The 13,523-nt window shown below is 38.2% G+C and overlaps 1 protein-coding gene across 6 annotated transcripts in view; it reads right to left on the bottom strand.

Moving 5' to 3' along the window:
* Positions 1 to 1,351: 1,351 nt before the first annotated feature.
* phldb1a (pleckstrin homology-like domain, family B, member 1a) overlaps positions 1,352 to 13,523 on the bottom strand; it is a 32,505-nt gene continuing 20,333 nt past the window's right edge. For 4 of the 6 annotated variants that reach the window (XM_065962908.1, XM_065962907.1, XM_065962905.1 and 1 more), the window contains 9 exons: positions 13,375 to 13,512; positions 12,040 to 12,147; positions 11,878 to 11,956; positions 11,356 to 11,503; positions 10,945 to 11,035; positions 9,024 to 9,170; positions 7,957 to 8,176; positions 3,421 to 3,506; positions 1,352 to 2,308 (listed from right to left, as the gene is read on the bottom strand). In XM_065962908.1, the coding sequence (XP_065818980.1) occupies positions 2,168 to 2,308; positions 3,421 to 3,506; positions 7,957 to 8,176; positions 9,024 to 9,170; positions 10,945 to 11,035; positions 11,356 to 11,503; positions 11,878 to 11,956; positions 12,040 to 12,147; positions 13,375 to 13,512 (1,158 nt within the window). In that variant the 3' untranslated portion in view covers positions 1,352 to 2,167. The remainder of the gene's footprint in view (positions 2,309 to 3,420; positions 3,507 to 7,956; positions 8,177 to 9,023; positions 9,171 to 10,944; positions 11,036 to 11,355; positions 11,504 to 11,877; positions 11,957 to 12,039; positions 12,148 to 13,374; positions 13,513 to 13,523) is intronic. The other 2 variants (XM_065962910.1, XM_065962909.1) reach the window with 1 other exon arrangement.

The following is a 13,523-nucleotide window of genomic DNA, read 5'->3' on the forward strand; positions in this document are numbered from 1 at the left end:
CACTTTTCCCTTTAATCTCCTAAATTACTCTGAACTCACATGCGGATATGAAGACTTATAAATTACAAATATCTGCGCTGAGAGTGTATGAAGGGTTGTAAAAGTGGAAGTGTTTGACAGGCGATGGTATGAAGCCGCTCTCATGGCAGAGAGATATCTCTATTTCATCAGAATATTTGAGCTTGTTTTCAGACAAGGTTAATATCTCCCATTAATATTGACAAAACACATGTGAGACCAGTGCTAATTCGCAGCTCGACCATTTCATTTTGTGCTTTAAAGGCCTCGGGGAAAAAGGCCAGTGAGAGTAAAGCTCATTAATATTTCACCAACAATAAGACTGGGTGTCACTCCCGCTCATCACCGCGGTAATGAGCTCACACCGGCCTCTTAAAGATCTGTTTATTATTCAGACGGCTGCAGCAGAGACTTTAAAGATAGTGAGCGTGGCACCATGAGGGGAAATCTCTCCCAAGGTCAGAGACACACTGATGACTGACTGCGATGAAAACCGCAGAGAGCTATAAGTAGGAGCCTTTACCTGTAATGAACTGAATTGGACGTTGGTTTAAATAAACATCACTGAGCACAACATGTTTTTGAAACTAAGGGGGAAAATTAAAAATGAACCTGTCAGATGCTCACTCTAATCTGTTCTTGTCAGAGGCAACGTGTGTTTCCATGATTACCTGCATGTCTGTTCAATATTCCAGTGATCCCTGCGGTAAATTAATAACCTTCCCAGTCCTACATAATTATCTATCTGCACATGTACCTTTCTGTCACAACAGATACAGAGGGTGTGAGTATATATATATATATATATATGTCAGAGCAGGAATTTAAAGAACTTGTTTATGGTGACTTTTCCAGATGTGTTTTTTTTTTTTTTTTTTTTTACATGATTTCAAATTTCTCAATGTTGAATCATGCATGTTAAGTTGCATGTAATTTCACTCCGTGTTGTGTTCTTTTTGTTCCTTGTGGTCTCTACTAGTGCAGCGAGGGCCACATCATTAATTACATCGGGTATGATTTGTAATACTTCCCGTACACATAATCCGAGCTAATTAGCCAATTAGCTAATTCAACTAGCCGCCTATTCTTGTGTAAATAGAGACGGATCTGAAAGGAAACACCTATTATGTGCCCTCGTTTTTTAAAGTGGATGTTCACAGCTATTGAGGGGTGAGTGAGATTATTTAAGGAGGGCTTTTAATTAGCAGCTTGTTTGCATAGAACCACTAATTAAAGAATTAAAGAATCAAGAAAAAGGGTCGTTACTGAATGTTTTCGCTTTAGCCAATCAGTGAGTAACAAAGCAGCTCATCAGACAAACAAACCGACAAAATGCGTCATATGTTTTTATTCACTGTATGGTAGTTTGACAGCATCTTTTCCACTATAATTTATGCTCTCAGCTCATCTTTTAACATCTCCGCGTTTAATACAGACACATGAATGCTGCGTTATTCTTGTGAATAAAAAGCCCTTATAACAATATATCAAGTCATATTAACAGTTACATTGTACAATTCTGACAAAAGATTACAGGAAGTATTTGGCACCAATAATGTCACCAGATGATGAGTAGCTTTTTAAAATAGCTTAAAAATCTTTTTTTTACTAAAATGTTCTTTTTTTTTCTTCACTTTTTTTTAGTGTTTTGAAATACAAAGATATTATTTTTCATCTGAGGAAAAAAAGAGAACAAACTCGAGGGAAAAATGAGAAATGTATCAAAAAAAAGGCATCGGTTAGAGTGATAACACTGCATGCACAGACTGGCTTCATAGGTGTAAAATTGTCCTCTAGTTCCATCTGAATATAAAAAATGTATATTTGAATGTTAACATAGACTTTGTTTACAGAATGTGTTTGATTATAAAACCATCTGCAGGTTGCTCAAACTATTTTCCTTCTAATATTGTCTGCAAGATAAATATCGATCATATGTTCTTACAGATGTACCTCCATCCCTTTACCCTCATTTGCTCAAAGGCATCAGGCGTCTTGTGAAAGCTTTCATCTTTTCAAACGTTTGTCCGTTACTCGCCATCAGGCTTCAGCCCGAGGTTCGTCCAGGAATCAGCCCACAGGTGCCTGGGTGCCTCTGCCGCCCCCCCCCCCCCCCCCGCCCCCCCAACATCTGTCACCCTCTGGTCCCTCAGCTCATGAACTGGGTGTATCCCTCGGCTCCCGTTACTATGACATCCATCCAGATCCTCATGGCCTCTGGGGACGGGGCCACCATGTAGTAGAGGCGGTCGTGGGTTTTCACACAGAAGGTCAAAGACGGGTTTGGACTCTGGAGGATCACAGAGAGAGAGAAGGGGGACGTTTTTAAAGACCAGAGGACTGCAGGCTGCACCTGCTGCACCTTTTCCATCTGAGACCAAAGTCAGAACTACAGACCAACATGTGACAACACTTAAAACTTATCTACGTTTAAAAGTCAGTTTACGTCGTTTATTTTATTCTGTAACACACCGACATGTGAGCAACTCATGATGACAAATCAACTAAAGTTAAGACAAACATATAAACTGAGTTCTTTATATAAAAATGAATATATTCATAGTATATTTGTAACAATGTGGAATTAAATAATATTTCTTTTTTAAAACAACAACACAAACAAGTGCAGAAACATTTGTATTTTGTTTAAGGTCTCTTGAAAACTGCTTCACATCTGACATTATTTCATTCAGTTTACAGACTGTACGTTCATTCATTCATTCATTAAACCTTTTTAATATAGTCCAGAGATCATTGAAGGACAAACCTCATTCACGATGACATCGAGTCATTACAGAATCAGTTCAAAGACAGACAACAAATCATGAAAACAACCAGAAGACAGATGAATACACGACTGCTAATCTCAACAAACTGGGTGATTTCTAAGAAGCTAAGACAAATAAAAGTAACAAGTAAACATCAGAGTGAAAGAAAAAGATTTACTCAAAATATGAAGCCAGCTCAATAAATAAAACACACTTTTGTCAAACAGTTTCAAACAGGTTGAGAGGATTAAAATTAGGTTTATAAAATGCCCGAAAGGTCAAAGTTCATTTGTATCTTTTTTTAAGAGTCGAGTGCAGAATAAGAAAGAAGCTGTTTTTTCCAGTTCTACATAGTGAAGGCTTTAAAATTACTCTATATTGTATTTATTAAAATACTTAATTTAACATTTTATTTTTTAGAGTTTATTATGTGGATTAAGAGTCAGAGCAAATTCATGATGATGATGTGTGTTAGTACTAAATCAATGTTTTAAAAACTCTTGGTGACATGAATATTTCCACTGAGGACGTAGGATTCATCATAAGAGCTTTTAAAGAATAAAAACATGCAGAATCATCCACACAATATACGATAAATCAGATGAAGTTCTGAATGTAACAGAATGTTGTTTACCTTTGTGGCACTGCGCAGGTGATCGTAGTAAACCTCTTCAATGGCCTGAAAGTAAATGAGTCCTTTCAGTTTGGTCTCGTGCTTGTCTGAAAGAAAAAGAAGAAGAAATATTAAGACACGTTACATTAGCTCTCGCACTGATGCAAGACCTCTGTCAGCCCCAGCTCTACAATCACCCGGTGATGTGGGGATACTTTGACATGTTTGTTTCAGTCACATAACAAAAAGTCTCATTTCAGACGGATTAATGCGCTTATTGTTGGAGGCAGGAGAAATGTAGAGAAGAAGAAACGGTCAATGCACAACTCCTTCATGGCACCTTTTTTAACATTTTGTTTTTATTAATATTTTATATATTTGTAATTGCTTCTTATTTTTAATCTTAATTTAAATTGAATTATTTTTGCTTTATTTCCTCTGCAAATTGTTTTGCACCAAAACACCAAGTCTAATTATTTATGTGCGTAAATGTAGTTGGCAATAAAAAAACGATTCTGAAAGCGTCGAAGCTGTGGGCTATTTGTTTTATTTCACTTCTATTAAAACATAAAAAATTGACAAAAAGGGCAAAATATGAACTTAAACTGTGACGCACACTTTCCTTAAGAAGCACAAATTATCAGTTTAAAACATATTTTTTAAATAGTTAAAAAAACTGAAATTTTGTAATAAATCAAGCAAATGTGACTTTGACATGTGGGAAAGGAACCACAGGTGTGATTCAAAACCTTAGGCCGCCCAGACTACAGCCTCCATACACTAACCACTGCTCCACCAGCACCCCGATTCTTTTGATTCTTAACTTAATTGTTTGGTGACAATGGGAAGAAATCCCATTTATTTTTATTTTTTTTGTCTTTTCTTAGTTGTTAAGTTTTAATGGAATTATTCTGAAACTGATTAACACAAACTTGAATGTGCAGAGAAACAAACCACTAAACAGCTGATGAGTACAAAAGGTCTGAGCTTCTTCTCCCATGAATAGGTATGAGCAGCAGAAGTTAATTACAGGAGAGAGTCTATTTCCAGCGATGCCTGCAGTCTTTAAATCCTATTAATCTGACTTGTTTTCTTCACTCGCACTTTCTGGATTTGTCTCCGTGTTTTTTTTTTTTAGACATTTTCCTGCCGGCTACTTTTTTCTTCTTCTTCTTTTGTAACTCTTAAAAAGAAAGTCCTTCTTATTTTTTTTTTTTGTTTGTCTCATTTGATCTTTCAGTACAACATTTCCCTTCAAGCAGGTCAGAGCTTCTGTCCAGTCCTTTGAGATTGTTGCTCTTTATTCAACGAGCGTCTTTAAAGTCAGAACTGAGGAGTTTGTGGTTTTGTTTCAGGAAAAACCAGAAGACGGATGAAGTTTTCCAGTTTTCTGATGAACTTTTGTCATATTTGTGAGGCAGACTTTTTAATATGAAGTAATTTTTCTTTGTGTAAAATCTGTTTTTCTGAGTGTCTGTATTCCACTCCTGTCCAAACAAACACTGGTCTTTCCGTCTCTTTCATTCACAACTGAAGCAGCTATACGGAATAAACATCCAGCAACAATTAAAGGCGATCTTTTCAAACCCGCCTGACACTTTCTCCTGCTTCCCCCCCCCCACACACACTTCTCCAAAAGTCAAATCTGCTTAGTAATGAGATAAATGTTTTTGAAATGTGAGTTTCGTTTTATTAGTCACGAACAAGCCAGGAGCTAGCCTCCTCCCCAAGAAAAACACATCCAGAGAAAGTCTTGCATCTTATTTCATCACCATCATCACCATCATCTTCGTCAGGAGTAAGAGGGTGAAAAGGCTAGGCAAGTGAGAGGAGAGAGAGGGAGCAGAAAGGAGGAGAGGGGCAACCGTAATGAAAATATCCCTGCATCCTATTTTTTTTTAACTGGATTGTAAAAAAAAAAACAATGTCGCCAAAAAACACGCTCGTGAATTATTCAGAAAACTAACTGTGCTCATTTCAGATTCAGGGGACAGTCTGATATCCGGGAATCACAAACCCACTTCAGTTTTTGAACACACAAGAACAAGGAGAAAGATTCCACTTAGTGCAGCTTTAATGAGTGTTTGGATCCACGTGAACAAACGCTGGTTGGATCTGAACTCAGGTTTCATTGGGGGAAAAAAAAAACAACACAGCAAAGTGTAGAACTGCTGTCGGCTGAACTGAATAACTTGGTCTGGGCGTTTTGTACCGCAAGACGATGTTACAGAAAGTTTACGAGTTGACACACGAGCTTCTTCTTCTGTTAACTAACTCTGCAAAGGACGGAAACTTCAGCGGGCCGAGCCGAGCAGAACTTAAACGCTAAATGATCCTTTTTATATAAACTAGAAGAAGTGATTTGACGGGACGCTGTCGGCTCCTCTAACTGTGAAGTCGTGTTGCCGCAGAGCGTATTGAGAAGTCTGAGAGAGAGGCTTTCACTTTAAGGCCTCAAAGGCACGAGGGAGGGAAGAAACTTGCAGAGGAAAGTGGTTCTTTTGTAGTTTTTTTCTTTTGCAAATTTGCCGACAAATAAATGGATTTTGATTAAAAAAAAAAAAAAAAAAAAAGCCTGAACACATGGAGATGTTGTTTTTGGACAACTTACAAGAAGAAGGTGTGTTGTCTGAACTACGGTGGCCCAGAATGGCTGCTTTTTGATGCTGGTACATCAAGTTCAGAGGTTATTTAATCTTGGTATCATAAGAAAACAGAAGGATGATTTTTTCTTAAGATAATAAGTAGTGTTCTAGTCAAGACCAAACTAACCGAGACAAAGACATACAGAGTCCAGAGTGCTCCAAGTCCAAGACAATTAGGGATCGAGAACAAGTCAAAACCAAGACCATAACAATTAATGAGAAATTATATATAATCATTATCTTGTCTTTAGGGGGCATGTCACTAATTTTGACCACAACTCCGGGAAGGTTGCGGTCTTTATTACAAATGAATTGAAGTTATTTGTTCTTTTTGAAAGGGGAGTTTTTCCTTCTGATCACAGTGATGACGTGAGAAAGAAGCCCATCAGTTGTGTGACCGCTCTTGATTTAAAATCTGAAGTCCGCCCAGACTAAGATTGAGTAAAAATGTTTGCGACAGTAGATTTGGTCCGGTGTGTTTTTCTCCTGAGAGCTGTAATCAGTTTAATTTTTTACTTCTTGAAACCGACATTTTAGCAAATGCTTGGTAAATCTTTTATTAAAGCGACACTTCTCTTTGCTCTACCTGTGAGTTCCTTAAGATATTTAAACAGCTGACAATTTTTCATCTTCAATAACGGCTTAATGTTCCTTTGACTTCCTGCATTTGACACCGGGCCATCTTTCTTTTTTCCTTTGAAATGTAGTTACCTATTTTGTCTCAGCAGATACAGAGAGGATTCATTGACTATTATTGAGGTGACACATTAATGAAATCCTCTTCCAGCTGAGAAGATAGTTGAGTTTAAAGCTTAGATTAATCATGGCACCAGATCAGGGGAAAAGGAATCCTTCAAAAACGTCCTTATACCAACTCTGAACAATTCCAGTACTTCTCCTGAGAGGAACTTACTCTTCATGCTCCCTGCATACATTATTCATTCACTTTGTTATAGTTCTGTTTAAGATATTGATCTGGGATTATACCGACTCATGAATACTGAATCACTGGTGTGAATTATGGTTATTATATTTTTTAACAGATTTCGCTGCCAATCTGACTCACTCTCACGTCTCCATGACTCCTCGCTCAGTTTAGTGTTTATGACATCAAAGAGGGTAAGGTGAATGAAAGTTTGAAGTAAGAAGTTGACAGTGTGATAAAAGAAAAAGAAAGAGAAGAATCAAGGTCTGAAATAAATGCAATAATTTTCTTTTATGACGATTAATCGCATGCTGTTTTGTCGCTTCAGGCGCACCGTAGATAAGCCTCCGCAGTGACTCCCAGTAGTCACAGTGATGGAAAAGAACGACACAGCTGCATCTTTAAATGTCTCATTTCACTTAAAAAAAACTTTCAGACAGTTCAGTTGACGAGTCATAAGTAATATCCACCTCATGACATCAAATCATTAACCTTTGTTACCGTTCCTTTGAGCTGATTTCTTTCAGTTTTTGATCCTTTTACCGCGGTCAAGTTATTTCTTAACTTTCAATCTAGCAGAAGGCCGTCACTTCATTTCAAAATAAAAGCGGGGTTGAATTTAAACAGTAAAGTAAAGTACTCTCAGCTAAAGACCTTAAAAAAATCAAAATAAAAGCCTATCAGTTTTTTGGGGTTTTTTTAATGTAAAAAACCCTGCCCTTTACTTTTTTCAGATTTGATGACAGAAGTGTAATTATAGGATTGTCTCACAATATATCAATTATCACTGTATCGTGATATTATCGTTATTGTGGATAATGTACCGCAGGTGTTTTGTTTCTTGAGTTGCCTTGTGATTACGGCCCTTTGTGTCCGTGTGGGATTTATTACCTCTGGATGTCAATAAGACTTCCTTATTAAATTAAAACCTAATATGTGACATTGACTAAATGTACCCATTGTTTTTAAATGTCTTTGTGTCCTCACCGACATAATAAGAGAAGTTCCTCTTGAGACGGTCAAAAACGAACCAGCGTTTCTTCCACGACTTGATCTTGCCGCCCATCTTCACCAGGTGACCCTTGCACATCTTCTCGTTGAGGATGACGAAGGGGCAGGTGTCTATGTTGTGACCCGACGACTCCACGTGGGAACGCAGGTCAAACTCCTCCTTCCGGTTTGGCAGATAGCGCGTCATTGGACGGGCCTGGGAAAAAAAAAAAAAAAAGTTTTCCTGTAAGTCTCGTAATCAAGGCGTGACAGAAGATAAAGATAAAGTGGTAAAGTCACTTTTATTATGCCATGCCCAGACTGGAAGGAAAATGAGCTTTCTGACTCATTGTGGATGTTGTACTGAGAATTGTTTAAAATATAAAGCTTAAGCAAACCACAACACAGCAAGAAACTTCAGCTAGGTTATGGTAACACACTGCAGCCGCAAAGCCAACCTGGGGAGATGAGAAGCCATACTCTCAACTCTACTATCAATAACATATCTTTGAAAAAGTAAGAAAATACAATTCAACGATCATGAGTATCACCTGTGGGAAGCTGAGCCACTTCCTATGATGCCCATGAAAGGAGCCTGAGTTGTGACATGAACTTCTTCATCACACAAACAATCATCGAAGCTTTTATAAAAAATAAAATATTGACAGCAGCAGGTCGGGAATGAAGCTTTCCAATAAGTTGAATGTCGTGTTTCAGCGTTTGATAATCAAAGGGTTTGTGTTTACTCACATCACTCGTACCATGGCGAACTAGTAATTACAGACACTTAGTCGAGATTAAAGCTTTTGTTATGTGTTCATTATATTTGAGTTCACCCTCCTCCACATTTCTCTCTGTTCTTCTTCTCAAATTCCCCACCCTCCTCCACGCTCTCTCCTCTTTCTCTCCCCTCCCTTACAATCTTTGATCCTCCCATACACCCATCCTCTCTTAAGTGTCTCGCCTCTCATCCTCTCCCCCAAGTCTACCGTCCCCTCCCTCCCTCCCTCCCTCCCTCTCTCTTCTTCCCGCCGCCGCCCGTCTCCTCCCGCTGCTCCACTGACCTGGGAGAAGTGTTTCTCTCTCATCTTCACCTCCTCCTCCACCAGCCTCTGCCTGTGGGCCGTCTCATCCAGAAGCCTCCTCTCAGCCTCCTCTCGCCTCCTCCGCTCCTCCTCCAACATCTGCCGCCGAGCCTGCACCTCCCTCTCCTGGGAGCGTTGGGAGAGGAGACAGAGGAGCAGATGGGGAGAAGAGAAGAAAAAATAACAGAGGGGAGGGGGGGGGAGACGGGGACAATATGTAAATGGAAGGCAAATATTGCAATACAAAGTGAGTGAGTGTCAGAAGAGGCACGGGAGAATTCAAGTCCCAATCCAGGGTTTTGTAAAATAGATCCCTTTAGTGTGTATATAGAAGAGTACGCTTTGCTGATGTAAAATGATCCTTTGCAGCTTTCAGATACTTACATACAGGTCTGCTTTATTTCAACATGTGGAAGTAATACAAAGGTAAACAAACTACTTATTACTTCATTTTACTTTCACAATGCTGCTCTGTGTTTTTTTTTCTGTATTAAAAAAGAGAGACCTGGGACTTCTGTGATATTTCAAAGTTATCGTTTGTAAACTCTCCCGGGACGAGCTGGGTTTGGTGATGATATGATGTCACCATTATAGAAAATGTCCTAACCAAATTAAAGATTGGAAACCAACTTTGAGTAAGAACATAAAAAATACGGTTATTCAATTGTTTTTTGTTTTTTTTAACGTGTTTTTCTTTCTTTCTAAAGTTTCCTGCAGTAAACTTTAATTTAATGATTTTATGTCATGTGCGTACATTTACTCCATCATGATACCTACTGATATGTAATCTTCTTTTATCGATTTTGCACAACCTTAACTTCAGCAAACTAAACCAAACAAGTTTAACTCCTGGAAATAACCTTTATAATCCGTGGCTATATTTCCATAATTAAATTGTTGCAAGCAGCTGAACTCAGAGATTTAAAACTGCTGTTAAAACTGCTAGATAAAAAATAGTGTAAATACATTTTGGACAGCATTAGTTATTCCAGAGGTGATTCAATAACTTCAGGTCTGACAAATAAATCTAAAGCTGCATTTTAACTGCATTTGATTAAATATGATGCCAATCATTATTTTTCTTTCAAACTGTTGTTATGGAAAATCAAAAAAAGACACTCACATCCCTCAGTGGGTGCTGGATCCAAAAAAAACAAATAGGCAAAGAAAAAAGAAAAAGATCACACACCAAGAAGCTCCCGTTTGAAGGGTGTGTTGATCTTGACGTTTCGAGCCAACAAGTCGAAATGTCACTTTTTTTCTTTGTTTTTCATTCAATTTGTTTTTGCCATAATTTGTCAAAATTAGAAAAATTAAATTTCCCATGGCCCATGAAGATGTAAATACTTTTTTATTGTTAAAAGAAGACCAGCCATATTTTATTTTTTTTGCAGTAAAGCAGTAAGTCTTCAATTTGAAAAGATGCAACTGTTAAATTTTGAAATATATCTTATTGATTATCAAAAGAGGTGCAGATTTATTGTCCAACAATTGACTAAAAATAATAATGCAGCTCTATTAAAACCTAAACTGAATTTAAAGTCAAGAGAAGTGTAGAAAGTTATGGTGATATAACTGTTTATGACTGATGTCTGTCTCTAGGTGAGGACGTATCATTAAAAAGGCTCAGTCAATTCTAGATGAACAGAAACACACGCTGACATGCCGGACAAACAGACGGAAAAACTGTCAATTCTTTCAACTGACTTACGGCTTTGAAAAACTTCAGATATGTATAAAATGATTAATTGTTATTGGCAGTTTTTTTAAGATGCTCCAGGTAATTTTTTTCTTGTTATTTACTTTTATTGTTTATGTGAAAGTTGGCTGCGTGTGAATGTCTGCATTCATGTAAGAAAGAGGTTTCCACGTCCACTCTCTGCCCAGTTTGGACACTCACTCTGTTCTCAATCAGCCGGGCTTTTTCCTGCTGCGCCTCCTTCAGCATCTTTTCCATCTCCTCTATCCTCTGGGCCTCCAGCCCACAGGCACTACAACACACAGAGGGAGAGGAGTGTGTGATGACAACAGTGCAAACATACATGCCTGGAAACCAAACACTGACAGCAGGAGGAGATGCAGACAAAACAAAAGATCCTCCGTGAGCAGCTCTAAACTGAAGCTTTGAACTAACTGAAAACTTAAAACAGTTGGCATGGCAACAGCCAGTGTACGAGCAGTCCCGGGAGCAGACATGTAACAAAACAGCTTGTCACGGGAACAAAGCACAGTGACCCTTCTCCTTGGAGATGGGGCAGACTTGAGTGTTCCCATGGAAACAGAGCCAATTGCTCATTTCCCAGTCTCTCACCTTTCTGGGGTACAGGCGGAGTTGTTGCCGGTGGAGACGCTGGTCTCCATGCTGTCTGAGCTCTCCAGGCTCAGGGTGTCGTACGCCTGGTTTCCACTGGGTGGTGTCTGATGATGGAGGATGGAGTGATGGACTGTGGGAGACAGATCTGTGCAGGCAGAGACAGCTGTCATAGACTCACAGCGCCCTCTACTGACTGTTACAAGTCTTTGCTATCAGTCCATTTTAATCAGATAAAACAACGTAGATCTTAGACACACCGGGCTGATCAGAAGGTTTATAATCCTGTTTTTTGCTTTTCAGAATCAGGTAATCCATTTGACATTGTCTTTACTTTTCAAAGACAAACTGCATTCGATTACAGATTTGATTACATGATCTGTACCAATGATACAATTAATTATTCCTTAGAACAACCAATTATCAAAATTCAATTCAATTGAACCACTGTGCACTTTCCACCTGATAGAGAGGGGAAAGCCTCCTTGTGCTATAAATACGAGAGACGACTGAAGGACTTACCTTTGTTCTGCAGGACAAACTGTCTCCTGGACTCCATGTCTAATGGGTTTGACATCTCTCTCAGCATCAACTGTAGCCCCTGAAAAGACACATTAAAAAGCATCTCTAATTTAAATACTATAAAAAAAAAAATGTTTTCATGTGTTGAACTGATTTGCTCACCTTGGTGGACGCATTTCTGTCATGAGCAGCAGCACCTGAGTGTGACAGAGCTGCAGCGCTGCATAATGCTGCCTGTCCAACCTCACCGTCCGATTTTGACTTTAATAGCTGAGAAAAATAAATGAATAAAAAAAAAGAAATTAGTGATTTTTTTTTTTTTTATATATGTTTGAGTCATAAAAAAATGTTTTTTGCTCCTCTTCTGCTTTCTGTCTTAATCTGGTAGTTTTTTTTCTATAAAACAAAACTGACAGATTTTTTGGATTTTTATTTTTATTTTTTTATTTTTTTACTTGCTGCACTCATCTTGACAGAAGTGAAAAGTAGCCAAGTGTATTAACTTAAGCACTGCACTAAGAACAATTTAGATCCACTTTACTAAAGTATACACAAGTAGTACACTTGTTCACAGATAAACATATTTGATAAATTTAGTTTAGTATTTTTTGCAGATTCAGATTAATAATAAAAACTATAATCAACATGCAGTATGATCTATTAATAATAAAAACTATAATCAACATGCAGTATGATCTATTTATAATGTATTATAGGTTAGAATACGATATTAGTGTTTATCAACCCACGGTTCTCAGCACAAGTTGTTCAAATGTAATGTACACTTTAAATTCATTAATTTAAGTGAAAAACTGAGGGTGCAACTTTGAATTGGAACAGAGTATTTCTGCTCTGTGATTTCAGCACTTTTACCTGAGTGAAGATCTCATAAGTTCTCCCACCACCATATCTGGGCCACTTTGATTCATAATGCTCAAAAAACAAACTCTTTGAGCAAATTATTTGTAATGCAGTTGTCTTTCAATTTCTCCACAAGATAAGCTGTAGTATTTAGTTTTTCTCAACTTTTTACAAGTCAACACAAATGGTGGTTACAAATACTTTTTTAGCAAGTGTTTTTTTTACAGGACAACATAATATCATACAGAATTTTTTGATTGCATGATCAAATAACAAAATGAAGGTTTTTATCTAATATCAGAATTGAAAAATAAGAAGTACATTCCCTGTAAAGCTATATGCATTATGACTTGGTGGCTGGTGCCAGTGCTTTAAATTATTCCCATGACAAATGATTAGCTTCAGGACAAGTTCACATTCTACCATGTCCTGTTTCTTCCACTAGAGGGCCATACAGTCTCGTGAAATATGTATAGTAAGGCACCAGAGAGCCCTCACTCAGGAGATTAGACAGTAGATTGAAAATGCATGTGACCTGCTGTTGGTGCCCTTTATCAAGACGCTGAATTTAACACACTGTAAAAACGAACGACCACGAGAACATTGAGCAGTGACAAGAAAGAGTGGAGAATGTACCTGCCCCTGTCTGCGTGTGGAAAAAGTCTTTGCAGGCAGTGGAGGAGGACATGACTGCTCCCCAGCAGACATGATCTCCTGGTACCAGCTCTCGAGGTTAAGTGGAGGCATTACATTCCTGCTCAGCTCAGGCTGGCTCTGAGGTGACG

Source organism: Labrus bergylta, chromosome 14 (assembly GCF_963930695.1).
Source record: "Labrus bergylta chromosome 14, fLabBer1.1, whole genome shotgun sequence".
Taxonomy (NCBI): Eukaryota; Metazoa; Chordata; class Actinopteri; order Labriformes; family Labridae; genus Labrus; species Labrus bergylta.